The 16,532-nt window shown below is 40.2% G+C and overlaps 1 protein-coding gene and 1 long non-coding RNA gene across 8 annotated transcripts in view; one reads left to right on the top strand and one right to left on the bottom strand.

Annotated features, from left to right (window-relative positions):
* Nucleotides 1-11,282, top strand: part of LOC148687313 (uncharacterized) — a 22,800-nt gene extending 11,518 nt beyond the window's left edge. For 2 of the 3 annotated variants that reach the window (XR_015947479.1, XR_015947485.1), the window contains exons 5-6: nt 8,757-8,836; nt 10,599-10,736. This is a non-coding gene — a long non-coding RNA (uncharacterized LOC148687313). Of the gene's footprint in view, nt 1-8,756; nt 8,837-10,598 lie in introns of all 3 variants that reach the window. The other variant, XR_015947486.1, reaches the window with a different exon arrangement.
* ASB5 (ankyrin repeat and SOCS box containing 5) overlaps nt 1-16,532 on the bottom strand; it is a 25,615-nt gene extending 9,083 nt beyond the window's left edge. Inside the window, exons 1-2 of one of the 5 annotated variants that reach the window (XM_035111799.3) lie at nt 16,136-16,532; nt 219-298 (exon numbers count right to left, since the gene is read on the bottom strand). In XM_035111799.3, coding sequence (XP_034967690.3) covers nt 219-298; nt 16,136-16,331 — 276 coding nt within the window. In that variant the 5' untranslated portion in view covers nt 16,332-16,532. Of the gene's footprint in view, nt 1-218; nt 299-2,844; nt 2,994-7,280; nt 7,545-10,198; nt 10,352-16,135 lie in introns of those variants that run through there. The other 4 variants (XM_035111803.3, XM_035111802.3, XM_035111800.3 and 1 more) reach the window with 4 other exon arrangements.

Here is a 16,532-nt window from a genome sequence, read left to right as displayed (position 1 = left end):
CTATTGGTGGAAGAAGTGGGTTGATAGTGGGATTTATACATTAGAGTAGTTAATAAGATTGGATGGAGATTTTTTTTGTCATTTACAATTTTGCTGTTTAGCTATCTTTTACCTGCTGGTGGTGAATGTCAGTAATTTTCATATTAAAACACTGGATTGTAACAAAGAATTGGGGGGAGGGGGAACATACTGTGATTGAAATACTTTAACATTTTTACCTGTGCAATTAAAGTTTTCAGAGAAAGGAGGCGTCCCTGACTTGCTGCATCATGCAGTGGTGAGCGATCTGCCCAGGAACCTGTGGAACAATAAATACCACCATTTAGTTTAAATTACATAAATGGATATGTTTTAATTCATATGAAATAATAAACTGATGATCAATTTTACATTTAGACAACCCCAATCCTACATAATTCCTATTTAAATATAAATCCCACAATTCACTTTAAATATTAAATTATTTTGTAAATGTAGATAAAGTCAAAACATTTCACAAGACCCCCCACCTGAGAATAGGGAACAGGATCTGGCCACTTCCTTCACCCCCAACCCATAGGCCACTTTGACCATGATGTTGAGTGACCCAGCTTCAAAGGAAAGAAATGGGAGTGCACTCAGTGTCTGCTCCTAATTCTTTCCTTTCCTCCTTTGCAGCCAGGATGCAAAAGAAGATCCCTTCCAAAAGGCGCTTGCAGTCAGCACAACTCCTGTTGGGATCAGCTGCACTTGGGAGTTCTGTAATGGGAATCCCAAGTGCAGCTGATCCCATCCCAGCGGGGTTTGCAAACCCATTTTTGGCAGAGTTCTCAAGTGAGACATCCTTAGTGGAAGCAATCCTAGGGGTTTGTAGTTGGTGCCAGATGTAAAAGGCACCAAATGCAAGCCTCACTTGCAAAGGAACCTGAATCTAATTTCCCCCATCCCTAGCACACAGTTAATTGTGAACAAGTCTTATTGAGATCAATGAGACTTTCCTGTGAATTAACACATTAGAATGGAAATGCAAGTTGACTAGTCAGAAGGTGGCTTGAAATTTCTATAATCCAGTGTTGCTTCCAGGTGGAGATTGCAACTCTTCGCTCTGCCTTGCAGAAATAGTGCTTTGTTTTGCAGTTCTAGGATGCTGCAGAAAGCAATTTCAACAGCAAAATGTAGGGTCCACCTTAATATAGGCCCCGAACATGGTATTCATATGATAATGACAAAAAAGTTGCCAGAAGTTAACATGAGAACTCTGGTGACCACCCACTGCATTGAACAGGTCTCTTCTGAGGTAAATGGGTGTCCTGGTACAATTTATGAAAGTTATCCTAAATCCACCTTTAGTTTATGCTAGAAAAGCAACCAGCACTTTAAAAATCCTAATCAATATGTATATCTGACAATCACAAAACAAGAAGAAAATGTTGCTCTTCTTGCAACAAATTATTAGCAGCCGCTGTTTACAACCACACTGACGCATCCTCACTGCAGAGAATTCATCTCTTTCTTGTGCCAATTTGTTTTACTGCCAAACTGAGCTGCCACCCTAAGACTTTGTTAAGAGCTGCTGCACTGGGAAATGGTAGCAAGCATATAAAGTACCTTATTAACATCTCTCTAGCATTTTGAACTTCGAATAATGAAAAGATCCCAGATGCTAACTTCACAGATTTTTTAAAAATCTGAATCCAGCATCGAAGTTGCAGTTCTGCAAATCATATTTATCCTTATCTATGCTACATCTACTATTTAATCCTGTGCCTCTTTTTACATGTGTTCACTTGTGCTATGCAGAAAAATGCCTGCACATTTCATTGTCGCAGTGACACGATTTTATTTTTCCCGTGGTGCTGGGAAATAACCCAATAACTGCTTTGCACCAAGCATTCGGGGTATCTCTGCCCACTACCATTCACATCAGGGGGTATATTACAACATTCCATGGGTGAAAATGGAAACACACTTCTGTACATGTTAACATCCCTATTTCTGTTTAAGAGGGTGGATCTAGTTCTTAAAGAACAATGGAAGGAAATCTGCGGCCCTCCAAAGGTTATTGGAGTGCCTCCTTCCATAAGTTCCAGACAGCATGATCAGTGATTAGGGTTGATGGGTGTTGACGTCCTGCAACATCTAGAGGGCCACTGGTTCTCCACCCCTGTTATTATCTGTTTGGGTGCTTTGGAAGGAAATAGTCCACTGGAATTTTGCATCTCTGTGTGTACATATGTATAAATGCACTAGTCAAGAAGAATCCCCCTCCCTCCAAGACAGCTAACATCTAAAGATTATTATGGAAATGATAATGAAACCTAAAGTGCTCTTGAGCACACTAATAACATTTTAAAAAGCAACTCTCAAAGGGAAAAATAGGGTTATCGGGTTTCCTGCCTGGCTAAGTTGGAGTGTATGAAACTCAGCAACTTGTCTTGGCTGGTAGTGACTTTTTGTGATTGGTTCTACTGCAGACAGACTTGTAGATTATAATAAGACTACTGGTATACACTATGTATATTTATTTTAGAGAATTGTTGCATGTTTTCCAGTGACCTTCTGCTCTCATAGCTTTCCCATTTTTTGTAATGGAGATGGGATTGGGTACCCAGCTGTCTCAAATAAAAAGATATACTTTTTAAAAAAACAGTTGCAAAAATACTCTCTATTCAAAAACAATCTCCCTATGATTCTTTTCTCTCTGGCTGAAGTGCAAACTACTTCAAGTTATATTTAGACTCTGCATTCCAAGCCAGCTGGTATCTAATTTACTGGAGTATACAGTTCTGTAATACTGCAGAGATAAGGCTAAGAATTATAACAAACAGTCAAGTACAAAGAATGATTTAGAAATGTATACAGTACCTAAATCTCCATCTCCCCATGGCATTTCCAGCCAATCGTAATTATAAATCCGGCTCATGTTAAACAAGGAAATAAAACTCTTCCTTTTGCTGTTGCCTATTAATACACTTCAGCCATTTTAGAAGGAGCTCTGCACTCATTATAATATGAACTTTCACCTGTAAAGCCTCTGCAGTAAACAGATATCCAAAGCGCTAAGATTAGGAATAAGACAGCTTTCGTTGCTCCATAGAAACATAGTATATGAAATAATGCATAGTTTAAATATAATAATGCATCATTTAAATAAAGTATAATTGATGTTTCATTATATAATAGATAACGTGATGTAGAATTGGGTCTGGATTCAAATCAAAACACCCACTATAAATTGGTCAGGTGGTTTTGAGGAAGACAATTTCTTAGCCTCAGGTCTCCATCTGCACAATAGGAAGAACTGTAATCTGCCTCACAGGATTGTTGTGGGAGCAAATGTAATAAAAGCTGCAAGTCATTTTACAAGTTAAACATGTAATAAAAAAAATATTATTTTCATTATGAATATGGATTGTTTCTAATGGGTCTGAATTTAAAGTCAAATGAAGCTTTGTCTAAATAAATTATGCCAAACATAGTCTATATGAGCTGTTTCCTGTCATATCCATATATTTTTATATATAATAAAAAGTTTATCTATATGACCCCTATTTTTAAAGACAAGTAGTTTTATGCACACATTTGCCAAAAGCAGTCAATAACGATGCTAGAAGGGAAGCTCAACATGTAAGATCACCTTTTATTTATTTTATATATTTCATAAAATTTATATAGTTTGATTGTAAAAAAATCTCAAAGTGGTTTACAAAAAAAACCATGAAAAAATTCAATAAGAAGAATTAACAACAATAAATCAAGATTTTAGAAAGGTTAAAGTAACAACAAACTAAAAACAGATTAAAACCTGCAACATCTTTTTTAATATCTGGGTAGGCTTTTCTAAACAAAAATATTTTTAGAGGGCCCTCCTCAAAGGCGCCTCTGATGTCAATAGGCATGGAGTTCCAAAGTGTAGGTGCTGCCACACTAAAAGACTGAGTTCTTACAAATGTGAAATCGGTATTATGTGGCACTTGTAACAGTGCCAGTTCTGCTGATCGAAGCAGTTGAGTAGGTGCATATGGGATCTTGTCGGTAGAGACATTCCATCTGCATTTACACTGATACAAGATGGGATTTTGTAGACATGGCCTGTTTACCCCCATGCTGCAGTTGTCCTCAGAAATGTGGGTGAATGATTGGCAGCCCAGCAGGAACTGTGTGAAGATGTTGATGCTTCCTTAAGGAAAGGGTGAGAGGGCTGCTGAGCTCAATGGACCCAGAAGTGATGGGTAAGGAATTGGTAAGGGAAGGATATGGGGACAGCAATATCTAAGAGAATCAGAAATATTTTTTCCTCATTAGCAAGCATTTGCCCATCTGCAGCAGGGAGAGCAGGGGCTGTATTAATTCAGTGGTAGAGTCCTTGCTTTGTGGACAGAAAGTCTCAAGTTCAATCCCTGGCATTTTCAGGCAGGACTGGGAAGGACTCCAGTCCAGTCTGATACCCTGGAGAGCTACTGCCTTTGAGTGTACGTACCGGTAGAACTAGATGGAAGACTGTAAGGCTGTTTCCTGTTCCCATACACCTTTCCACTATTCAGGAGCAATGTTAAAGTCATTGCACAATGCTCATTATAATCTCAGCATGTGAAATTCTAATCAAAATGTCCAAAATTAAAGATATACCACATGATTATGAATATATCCTCTCATCTTTCCTTTTCACCATGACAACAGACATGATCTAGCAAAGAGAAGTACTTTTAAAACCAATATATTTCTGTTGGAGAGAGACAAGCACATGCTTGCCTTTTCCAACAAAATCAGTAGGAATTGGCGTATATATCTTATACAGAGCTTTAAAAAGTACCCTAATTAATTTGAAGGCAGAAGGAGCTTGAGAGATCTAGAAAATGTAAAATATATTATACAAGATATATAGTGCATAAAAGTGTACAGGTATATTCAGAAGCCAGGCCTAATGGGACTTATTTCTAGAAACTGCAGCCTAAATGTGCATTGAAATACTTGCAAGTAATCAAATAAATAAAACCATTACTATTTTAATATTTATTATGTATGATTATAATGATAGATAATTGATTCTATGAATATCCTAATGTTCACATGCCAATCTTTTCACTGACACATGCCAATCCATTTAGGTTTTTTGGATCTGCCACCTTAATCATGAGCAATAAAGCCAAGCTCCACAGGATGTGACCGATCTGTAGTCATATCTCCCATTGTTTCTATTCTTAACTTAAAATACTGGCTGAGGGCTCAAATTTGAATTTGAGCAATGGTACTGAGGGAGTGATGCTTAAACTTTCTGCACAGTTTCCTCAACCTAAATTGCACCCCATTGAGTGGTTATTAGTTTTGTAGCAAAAGAGAAATGCAGGGACCTCTATCTGCCACACTGTGAAGCTTTGGGAGATGTTTTTGATAGGGAAAACCAGACTAGGAGGATGATTGAATCCTGTTTTCTCAATGGTGCTGCTCCAGGACACCAGCTAGTGTTTAAAGATTTGTTGGGAGATATGACGGCCATGAATCTCTGGTGTCTCATGTATTTTGACCCACTGGGCTGGTTAATGGATTTATACAGAAATATACTTGCAATCTGTCTCCAATCAAATGCTCCATCGTTAGAAAAATGTAGGGCAGCTACCTGGGCTTCTCCTAACACGTTCACGAGGCATCGTAAAATGGACTTATTTGCCTCTGTGCGAGGCTGCCTTTGGCAATTTTCCAACAGGCATTTATGCCTTAATTTGCTGCAGTTGAGACCCACTCCAATTGGGAAAGCTGTGGTATGTCCCAACCTAGTGGCCTCATGATAAATAGTATGACTGGCACTTCCCTTCACCTGTGGATAGTAGTGCCACAAGTGGTGGGGCCCTGCAATGTTAGAGGATGGATCCCTAGTGCAGCGTTTCTCAACCGCTATTCCGCAGCACACTAGTGTGCCGCGAGACGCTGGCTGGTGTGCGGCGACGTGCGGCGACGAGAAGGGCAATTTGCATTGTCACGTGCCTGGCGGCCGCCAATGACCAGCACTGACCCGCCGGAAAGCAATATTTCTCCTCCTCTTTCCCAAAGCTCAGTGCAAACGAGCCTGGCGGCCGCCAATACTCAACACTAACGCACCGGAAAGCAATATTTGGCAAGTGTTTCTTACAGTCATAATTATAATATAGGGCGGCACAGAGTTAAATTTTTTAACCTTTTTAATGGTGGTGTGCCTCGTGATTTTTTTCACGGAACAAGTGTGCCGTGGCCCAAAAAAGGTTGAGAAACACTGCCCTAGTCGATGGAAAGCTACCGCTGGTGGTAAAAAGCAGGATGCACGCACTGGATCCAAAGATCCGTAGATCCCTGATATGCCTGATCCTAGTCTGGTGAAGGGAAACATTGTGAGGTTACCTGCTCCCCACCTTCCACCATGGTTTGCACAATCTGATGGAGCTTCGGATATGTTGATAGATCTGTCACAACATTCCTTCCCCTCAGACAAGTAGGATTGTTCTGCCCATGACTACTGGGGGCAGGGAAAATGACATGGAGGAAATGGGTAAAAACCTTCTCCTCTGTGCCACAATCCAAATCTGAACCAGAGCCTCCATGGCAGCTGTTTTTTTTAAGGGGGGAGGGGATTCCAAGCCCAGAATTCTGGGTTGTAGTTAGTTAGCATCACATCTAGTTTGACCCTAAGCTGAATCCAAGTCTCTAATAAATGAATCTATATATTTCAAGAATGATTCCAAAGTGGAACCCAATCCAGAAATAAATTGATGCTCAGGTGGAGGGAACCCAGGTTTATTGATTTTTGGTAGCATATAAATGACAGGAACTTATCGCAAATTTCACAGCTCCTTTCATATTTATTGTAAACTCATTTTGTATGCATCATAGTGCTTCTGAATGCAGGCACAGACAGATAGATATATAATATTAACTAATATCTGCAGTATTTGCATATCACATGTCTCCTGCCTTGTTTACCTCTCCATGTATATTTACAATTTACATATAAGGTCACTCCAGCCCTTCAGATCTGTAAACAGTCCTTGGTACTTAGCAACACTGGCATTTGCTGTGCTGTATATTGAATGTGACTTCAACATCTGCAAAAGCATACCTCAAACAAAACATGCTGTAGTTAATTTCACACTAAAGGAAAACTAGATGAAAGCTGTGTCTATCTATTATAATACAATAACACAAATTAATATTTACATTGAAATATTTAATTTAGGAAAACAGTCACAACATAAAATTGATGTTGCAAAAATGGTTCACATTAGAAAATTCTGGAACCTCCATCGGCTTGTTGAAATGATAGCTGTACTGACCTTGACTGGTGAGAATACCCCAGCTAGCTTTTCGTTTCGCAGAACACTCCCCTATGCATTCTAGGCTTCTCTTTGAGAAATTCTGTTTAGTGCAGCTCCTCTGAACCGCAGTGTTTGTGGACATGATTTTAATGTTCTCTTCCCTCCTGCCAAAGCCTGCGTGTCATTAATGCAGATGCTCTTCCCTGTGGAATGTCCACAAAGTGCTAACTACTATCAGCCCTCCTTGTCATTTTCTCACAAGCTGTCTGGTTGTACTTGCAGTAAAATAGCTACTACACCATCCAGCAATATTTACAAGCAGGACAGGCAGCTAGAGTGAGGGAAGGAAAGGATTGCATTGGCATGTTCTATTTTTAAAACAAGAAAGAATCAGCTTAGCTGCAGCCTGGGTCTGTTTACACGAGTTAAAATGGAAGAGGGTGTTTGATTCCTCCCCCTCGCTTACACTTGTCCTAGAAAGAAAGACCTTCCTGGTTATATTGGTTCTCCATTTGTAAAGAGGGGAGGGCATAGTAGGGATCTGTCACCCAGAAATGTTTTGAAAGCAAGCATAATGACAATTGTAAAGCATTTTGCAAATTAAATTATAAAGCATTTTTGGCCATTTTGCAATTTTCAAGTTTTTACTGCAAAATTGAAATATTAATATTGTGATGGGCAAGGTTCTTGAGCAGGTGATTGTAACCAGATCTAGGTGCTTTTGGAGGAAACAGATTTTTTAGATCCATCAATCGGGGTTTCAGCCTAGTTTTGCCACAGAAACTGCTTTGGTCACCCTGTATGATAATCAGTGTTGGGGGAGAGACAGGGGAAATGTGTCCCTATTCATTATTCTCAGGCTCTCAGTGGCTTTTCATACCATTGACCATGTTATCCTTGTGGAGTTGCCGCCTGAGTTAGAGGTGGGTACCATCGCTTTGCAGTTCCTCTAGTACAGGCATCCCCAAACTTCGGCCCTCCAGATGTTTTGGACTACAATCCCCATCATCCCTGACCACTGGTCCTGTTAGCTAGGGATAATGGAAGTTGTAGGCCAAAACATCTGGAGGGCCACAGTTTGGGGATGCCTGCTCTAGTAGAAGAAGGGAAATGAGATTGTTAGCCGCTTTGAGACTCCTTCGGGTAGTGATAAAGTGGGATATCAAATCCAAACTACTCTTCTTCTTCTTCTTCTTCTTCTTCTTCTTCTTCTTCTTCTTCTTCTTCTTCTTCTTCTTCTTCTTCTTCTTCTTCTCTCCTCCTCCTCCTCCTCCTCCTCCTCCTCCTCCTCCTCCTTGAATGGTCGTTTCCAGAGGGTGAAGTGCTCCTCAGCTCTGTGGAGCCTTCAATGTGGGGTTCCTCGGGGTTCAATTTTATCCCCTATGCTGTTCAACATCTACATGAAACCGCTAAGTAAGCTTATCCGATGTGTTGGAGTACGTTGTCAGCAATATGCTGATGGCACATAGCTCTATTTTTCCTTTGCATCTGCAGGTGTGGCAGTGGATGTGCTTGACCTTTTCTTGCCTTGGTAATGGACTGGATGAAAGCCAACAATCTGAAGCTCAATCCAGGTAACACTGAGGCACTGTTAGTGGGCAATTCCCTAGACTGGATGGATAGGAGGTTGCATGCTCTTGATGGGGTTACACTCCTCTGAAGGAGTGAAGCTTAGGGGTACTCCTGGATCCTTTGGTGTCTTTTGAGGTTCAGGTGGCCTCAGTGGCACAGAGCTTAAGATGGTGGCCCAGTTGTGACCCTATATGGACTGGGATAGCCTAACTTCTGTCATCTATGCTCTGGTAACCTCTAGGTTATAACACATATACCTGGAGCTACCTCTGAAGATTCTTCGGAAACTTCAGCTGGTGCAGAATTTGGTGGTCAGGTTGTTGATTAATATTCCTTGGCCTTTTAAACGTGTTGGGGGGGGGTGTTATTGGTTTGCTTTTATTTTTGTTTTATTATGTATTTCGTGTTCTCTTTTTGGGTTGTGAACCACCCTGTGATCTTCAGATGAAGGGCAGTATTCACATTTAATTTAAAAAAATAACAACATTGTGAGATATAATTTATTATAACAATGTTGATGATTTTATTATTTATACTCTGCCCATCTGGCTGGGTTTCCCCAGCCACAATTTATGGGGGAAAGGACTAAGCATTAGTAACAGTTGTAAAGAGCTAGTAAACTACCTTCTCGTGCATTGACCCAAACAGGAGCATAAACTGTAAATGTTAGTAAACCAGAGCAAATACTCTTTTGGCATGGCACTAAATAACCTCCTTGTAGTGCTGGAAGAAAATCTTCATGAACAAGCAAACAGAAGTGACTAATCTGGGATAAAGTTATAGTACAGATTAACCAGAGTAATGATCTTATTATAGTAGTGGTATCCCTAGTAAAAGGAGCTACTTATCTTGTGGTCCTGTTTAACTAACTTAAGCTTTTCTAGGTGCCAACGTATTTATGATTCTGGCCATAAATGTTAGCAAATCTAGTGTTGTCTACAGGATAGATTAAGATCGGGGGTGGGACACTTGCACCTGGGGGCCAAAACACATATCTTGAACCTTTGCATCAGGCATAGGCAAACTCGGCCCTCCAGATGTTTTGGGACTACAACTCCCATCATCCCTGACCACTGGTCCTGTTAGCTAGGGATGATGGGAGTTGTAGTCCCAAAACATCTGGAGAGCCGAGTTTGCCCATGCCTGCTTTACAATTTCCCCCCTTTTCTGGCCCCTCTCTCAGCCCCTTTTCTCTGGTCTCATTCTCATTGCTGCTGACCTTTTCAACCAAATTTGTTTTAATGGTGTAACTATTTTATTTGTTCATTTTAAATTCTGCACACGTGTACAGGAACATGCTTATCCTGGGAGATAGAAAAGCTGAAAGTATTTGATGAGAAAGAGGCGTTCAAAAGTCTGCTTACCTTTTCTGGTGGGCAGCATTGCGGCCAACATCGGGCTCCGCAGTGATCCGGCTGGGGGTGGAGATTGGCCCCCTCATTGTCACCGCCCAGCTATGTCACCAGCGCTGGGTGGGGCTCAGCCCAGGGGCAGCCCCGCTGATGAATCAGTGTTGGCTGTAGGCGTGGCCACAGGAAATTTAAATCATGGCACAGTTGGGGGGGAGGGCATTCAAGTCATATGACTCCCCCTATTGGTGCTTTACCCTTAGCTGGTCTCCCGGCAGATGGGCAGGAGTCAATATATAGTCTGGCTTCACCCAGTGCCTAAGACGTACCACTCACATCTGTAACTGATAAAGTTGTGGCCTATTCAAACCTATAAACCAAAACCCACTTGTCTGTGTGTTTATCCATCCACTAGGGAACTGCGGGTCACAGATCCTCAGACCTCCTACATTAATGAAAGAAGCCATCTCACATAACTACTGCTGAACAAAGCAACAACAGCTACCAGACCATGGGAAAGAGCAAGTGTGTGTGTGTGTGTGTGTGTGTGTGTACATGTGAAAGAGAAATTATGGTCTGTCTGTGAGACAGAGTGGATGAATGAGCATATATGAAAGGGAGGATGCAAACCTACATGGGAAAAAGAAGGAAAGAGATCTGCTTTGCATAGATTTTGAGTTCTTTGCCATAATCTGAAAAACGATCAGAAAGTATCTCTGCTTCTGTGTTTTCTAGAAGACAATCTTAATTTTTAATAATATGTTGCATGCAAGTGCATTCTGGGTGCGGTTTAATGTGAACATTAGATTCATCTACTTGAGCTATAAATGGAATTTTAGTTTTTCCTTTGTGACACTGTTGTAGTCTGGATTGTGTAAGAATGATATGTGATGATGGCTTGATATCATGGATGAATGTATTGTTTGGTGGCAGGGGACAAGTAAACACATGGAACAGGTCTATACCTAGATTACAAAGTGTTTTCACTTGTCTTCTGCCCATGGGTACAGGGCTCTACCCCAGCTAATGTCCTTTGCGACTGCCAGCAGGAACTTGACTTGCATATTGCCAAAAAAGAGGAAATATATCACCTGAAAAAGGACAATAGTAAATATTTGCTTGTGTTTTTCATATGCTAATTTGTATTTATAGATGCAGATTCAGAATTACTTAATATAATTTAAAAAGAAATACAATTCATCTCACTATAATGAGAAAGACTGACTAGGTGGCCTGGCTGTTCAGTCTGCTGTCCAGGTGCTAATTGTTGATAGGGAACTTCAGGGTTCCTGCTTTCCCTTATGGTTATTTACTGTTAGACTGGTCTTGGACCAGAAAACCCTTCAAAGAGAGAACTGCCCTCTGTAAAGTATGGCTTTGCCACTAGGACCCTCCCAGGTACTAAAACGTTGTCTTTCAGGAATTGATGGCCCTAGACACTGACCCTCTACACAAGCATATGCAATAGAATCCATGCCTACAAAAATGCCCAGTGAGTCAGAGTAAGGAAGGGAGAAAGCAGCCCTGTATGAATACTACATTAGGGATGCACATGTTAAGAAAGAGATTTTATGGCTTTATCCACAAGTTCAAGATCTTGACAAGGGAAAGTCCACTTCAAATGGGGAAAGTGGTAACCCTAACCATCTATATGAATGCAACTAACTCATTATACCTCAACAAATCTCTTTTTTAAAAGATATTTTATTGAAATTTTCAATTATACATTTTCTACCATTAAATACCCACCATTATAATAATACATTCATTGACTTCTCTTCTTCTCTTTCCATGGTTCTTTTCTTTTCATTGTTAATTTCCCCATTATTACTGCATATTCTATTAGAACCATTACAACAATTTAATTCCACCCCCCTTTTCATATCACCTCATCTTTTTATACTGTTGAATTTACCTTAATATGCTAGCGTTTTCACTTGTTTACAATTATTTCCCAAATATTCTACCAAGGTTTTCCATTCCTCTTTGTAGACTCGATCTTCTTGTTCTCTTATTCTGCTGGTTAGGCCTGCTAACCCTGCTTATTCCATCATTTTAAGTTGCCATTCCTCCTTCTTAGGGACTTCTCCCACCCTCCATTTTTGGGCTAACAAAATCTGAGCTGCTGTAGTTGCATACATAATTCCCCCCCCCCTGATTTCTGGGAACCTCCATCTGCACCATTCCTAAAAGGAATGCGTCTGGGTTTGGGTGTGTGTGTGTTATTTTAAACCATTTTTCATCTCATTATAATATCTCAACAAATCTCTGCGTATTAATCATTTGGTGGACATGGTTGTTTTTTTAAGAAAAGAGCTTGTGTAAAACCACAGTGCTCAACTGTTGACTACACAGCTTCAGAAAAATAAAATGCTAAATCCTGCTGTTTTTATGTGTTGGGTGCCATGTGCCATATTCCTTTCATGACCACTAGAGCGCTATTATACCTAGAAAGCTAGGATGTTCCTATATAGTTTTTATTAATAGAACTATGATCTATCTGGAATGTGAGCTGAGAAAACATCTTGTACTATTTTTCCTCGCCCAACAACTGTTGTTGAGTGACATTATCAGTTGCAATTGTTAAACAGGGTAGTAGGAAAACATTACTTATCATTCCTAGCTGTATGAATGCCGTCAACCTCTTCAGATAACACATCAAGAAATATGAGCTTCTATGGAATTTCCAGAGCTTATGAGGACAATTCATAGGTACGTATGACTAATAAAGGAGATGGGTGATGTAGGCTGCAACCCTGTCTACAATTGAACTCAATGAGGTTTACTTCTGAGAAAATCAACCAAGTGTCTAACCTTGGCTTATGAAGGGGGGGGTGTCCCTGCCATTAAACCACAGTTTCTAGTGTGGGTTTATGTCACAGTAATTATACATTACTCGTACATTAACCCCTGCTAAATTCCATGGGGGTGGCTCCTTTGGATACATTCACATAATGTCAAAGTTGTGGAAAGTCATCAGCCACTGTATTATGGGAATTCTATCTCCACTGCACAAAAGCTACGGTATGTATTGTGACATGCAGTAGTACATGACCATTTTGCGTGCGTTCAAAGCACATGTGACCATGCACATGCGCACCGCCGTGAACCCGGAAGTGGCAGGAAAAGTGTGCGTAATGGGGTAGGCTTAAACACGCTCTGCCACCATGCATGATGACCTGGAATACAACCCCTGGGCAAATCAGGGATTGCCTATATATGCAGGCCCCCAACTCCCAGCCTAGGGAGTCATTCCAGGAGAATGCCCAGTGCAGAGGTTCCCCATGCATGTACTAGAAAGAGGAAAATAACATATGGCAACACTTTTTCCCTACCACAAAAATCATAATATCTATAATCTTAATTGCAGCTGGAATGTTGTTTGGAAGAACTGCACTTAGATCCTTGCAACAATTCAATCAACTTAACTTCTATTGTGTCCAAAGCAATGTTGTAAGGATGATTCATTCTCTTGAGTGTGTATTTTGAACCAGAAGGGAGGCAGAAACCTTCAGAATAACCTGAGGGAAAATTCCTTCCTGATTTGATAATGCTGTTGGGAATGTATCTAACTGCTACCCATTCATTTCTATCAAAGGAAATAATCTTAGCACTTTAACACATACCCTTCCCATTTAATTTCCTAATGCTAGTTGTTGCTATATTTTGTGTCTAGAATCTCTTTCAGTGGCTCCAAGGGAGTATTTTTGGAATGATTCTCATGAAGACATACATAAGAATTAGCCACATGTCAGCCATTCCCATAGGCTGGCACTGGAAAACGCTTTTCCATAATGACCACTCCCCACACAATATGTACTCTTAATAGGATTTATTTCAGAAGCACTCCATTGGAAGCAAACGTGGCAATGTCACCTCAGCGAAAGAGAAAATACTCAATTACAGGGAAATGAAGTATAATATATATAAATAAATAGTATCCCATCTGCATTCAGCTCAGGTTTAAAACAGTATGAGACTTATGTTCTGGGTTGTTGTTTTTCTGATATCCTACTTATTTGATAATTACAGTACACTGTTTTATGATATACGACACCTTAAATTCTGATATAATGAAGGGTGGTATAAAAATGTTTTAAATAAATAAATGGGAAACTTTCTTCAAATCTCTAGCTGTCATTTCCTGTTAAGGGCATTTTTAAACACTTGATATGTAAATTGACTTACATTTACCTTAGTTTATATTGCAAACCTATTTTTAGTAGAACTACACTGCATTTAAATACATTGCAATAACAATATTTACACAAGGAACAAATACAAGAGAGGGTCATAGATGTATTATTGTCACAGATGGAAACAATCTGCACTCATGAGGAAATACACCACATTGAAAATTAACTTCTTTCTTTAAACATAGTATTTGGGTTCATGATAGCTGGGACAACAACCTGTGAGTTGGCATTAAACCCTTCCCAATTGATATTTAAATATCACAAGCAGTTTGTAGGGAGGAGGCAGTTGCAGGCACTGGTGGAGGAAGAGGAGCGTGGGGGGAGCGCACCGTCCCCGGCAGCGCAATCCCGGTGGGAAGCCATTGCAGTTGTCCCCTGCCCGCGCTGGGCGCCACACTCCCTCAGGTGGCATGCCACGCCCCCAGGACGCGTGCCACACCCCTACGGGTGGCGTGCCACGCCTCCGGGATGCACGCCAGCCCCGGCCCCGCCTGCTCTCCACTCCCTGGTGCCGGAGCATGAAGCTCCGCCACTGGTTGCAGGATTGTGTTAATAATTTGCTGGGTCAAGGGGTGCCAAATAATTACTTCAGGCCTTGCCGCCACATAAGACTCTTTCTTGGACTTGGACAGGCCCTGGCACCAACAACACCTCTGGCTTCTGCAATATCATGGGCAGAACCTTAAATCTTTAAACCTGGCTGTACCAGAGAATCAAAGTGATTATAAATCTCATAATGTAAAATTCTGTACCATTTGTTTAGAATTGATGGCCTCCTTTGACACACATGCTTCTGGGATTTTGAGTATAAAGAACTCAAAGCTGACCAACAACACACAAATGCTGCAGTGCAGCCACCACTCATATAGACCGCAATTACATATTACTTAGGAGTGAATTGCTAAATGCCGAGGCCTAAGAAAAGCGAGCTCTATATATCTTTAGCTTGTGGCATATATATACTTTTTTGAACACATTTACAAAACATATCACATCTTCATAATATAAATGTTTGAAATTTTATAAACCAGATGATTTTACTACTGTTGTTGTTGTTGTTTAGTCGTTTAGTCGTGTCCGACTCTTCGTGAGTCGGACACGACTAAACGACTAAACAACAACAACAACAGTAGTAAAATCAGTACTACCTTCAAAAATATTAAGAATCAGGCTCCACTCTATATTATAGTTTTGCATTAAAAGTTAAATAGTGTAATGGCACAAATAATCTTGGTAAACAAGGGTATATAAGGAGCTGTAGTTACCCTATGCAAGCATTATGAACATCAGCCAATACTATAAACACATTTTATAGGCATTTTCCTTCCTCCATTTGATAAAAACAGAACTATAGCAAACGAAGATTAATTTCACAATTTTAATTTTCTAATTTACCATGTTACTCATGTTAGATTGAATCTTTTTAAAAAAGTAATCATAAAACAGCATATAGCTCAGTTGGTAGAACATGAAACTTTTAATCTCAGGGTAATGGGTTCAAGCCCCAAGTTGGGCGAAAGATTCCTGCATTGCAGGGGGCTGGACTAGATGACTCTTATGGTCCCTTCCAACTTTACAGTTCTGATTTTATGAAATACTATTCAATGTGAAAATAAAGTGGGAAAATCTGGCCAGTAACAGGTTGCCTAAAGATTATGGAAAATTACAGATTAGTTTGCTTAAAGAAAATACTTTTTATAAGTTAACAGTTCAATAACAAGAAATGACAAAGGTGATAAAGGAAACAAAAGCGTACCTTGTTCTTGAGGAAGTCCATAAAACTCAGCAGCTATTCTTGCTGCCTCTTTACGGTTCCCTTTTACAATATAGAAATGGCTGAGTATTGCGAGGCTGATTTTCACAAAAAGCTTAAAGCAGAAAAGCGAAAGTATCGTAAAGTAGACATTGGATAGTTGTTGGGCAAAAGGACGATTTTCCTCTATGACAGTCATTGCTGCACAAGAGGTTTTGTCAGGTTTTGACAGCTCCAAAATATGTCGATAAGATAGTATGGCTCCAGCCAGACACTCCTAGGGAACAGCTGGTGCTGAGCAAAGAAAATATCAGCTGGTCATGATGCTTGCAGCTCAAAATATGGGGATTATTTATACTGTACATAGCACTGAGTTCACTTGAGCTCCTGCTAGTGTGAT

This window comes from Zootoca vivipara, chromosome Z1, assembly GCF_965207765.1.
Source record: "Zootoca vivipara chromosome Z1, rZooViv2.hap1.1, whole genome shotgun sequence".
NCBI lineage: Eukaryota > Metazoa > Chordata > Lepidosauria > Squamata > Lacertidae > Zootoca > Zootoca vivipara.
The sequence above is the reverse complement of the archived record's forward strand: the minus strand, read 5'-3'. Positions and strand labels throughout refer to the sequence as shown.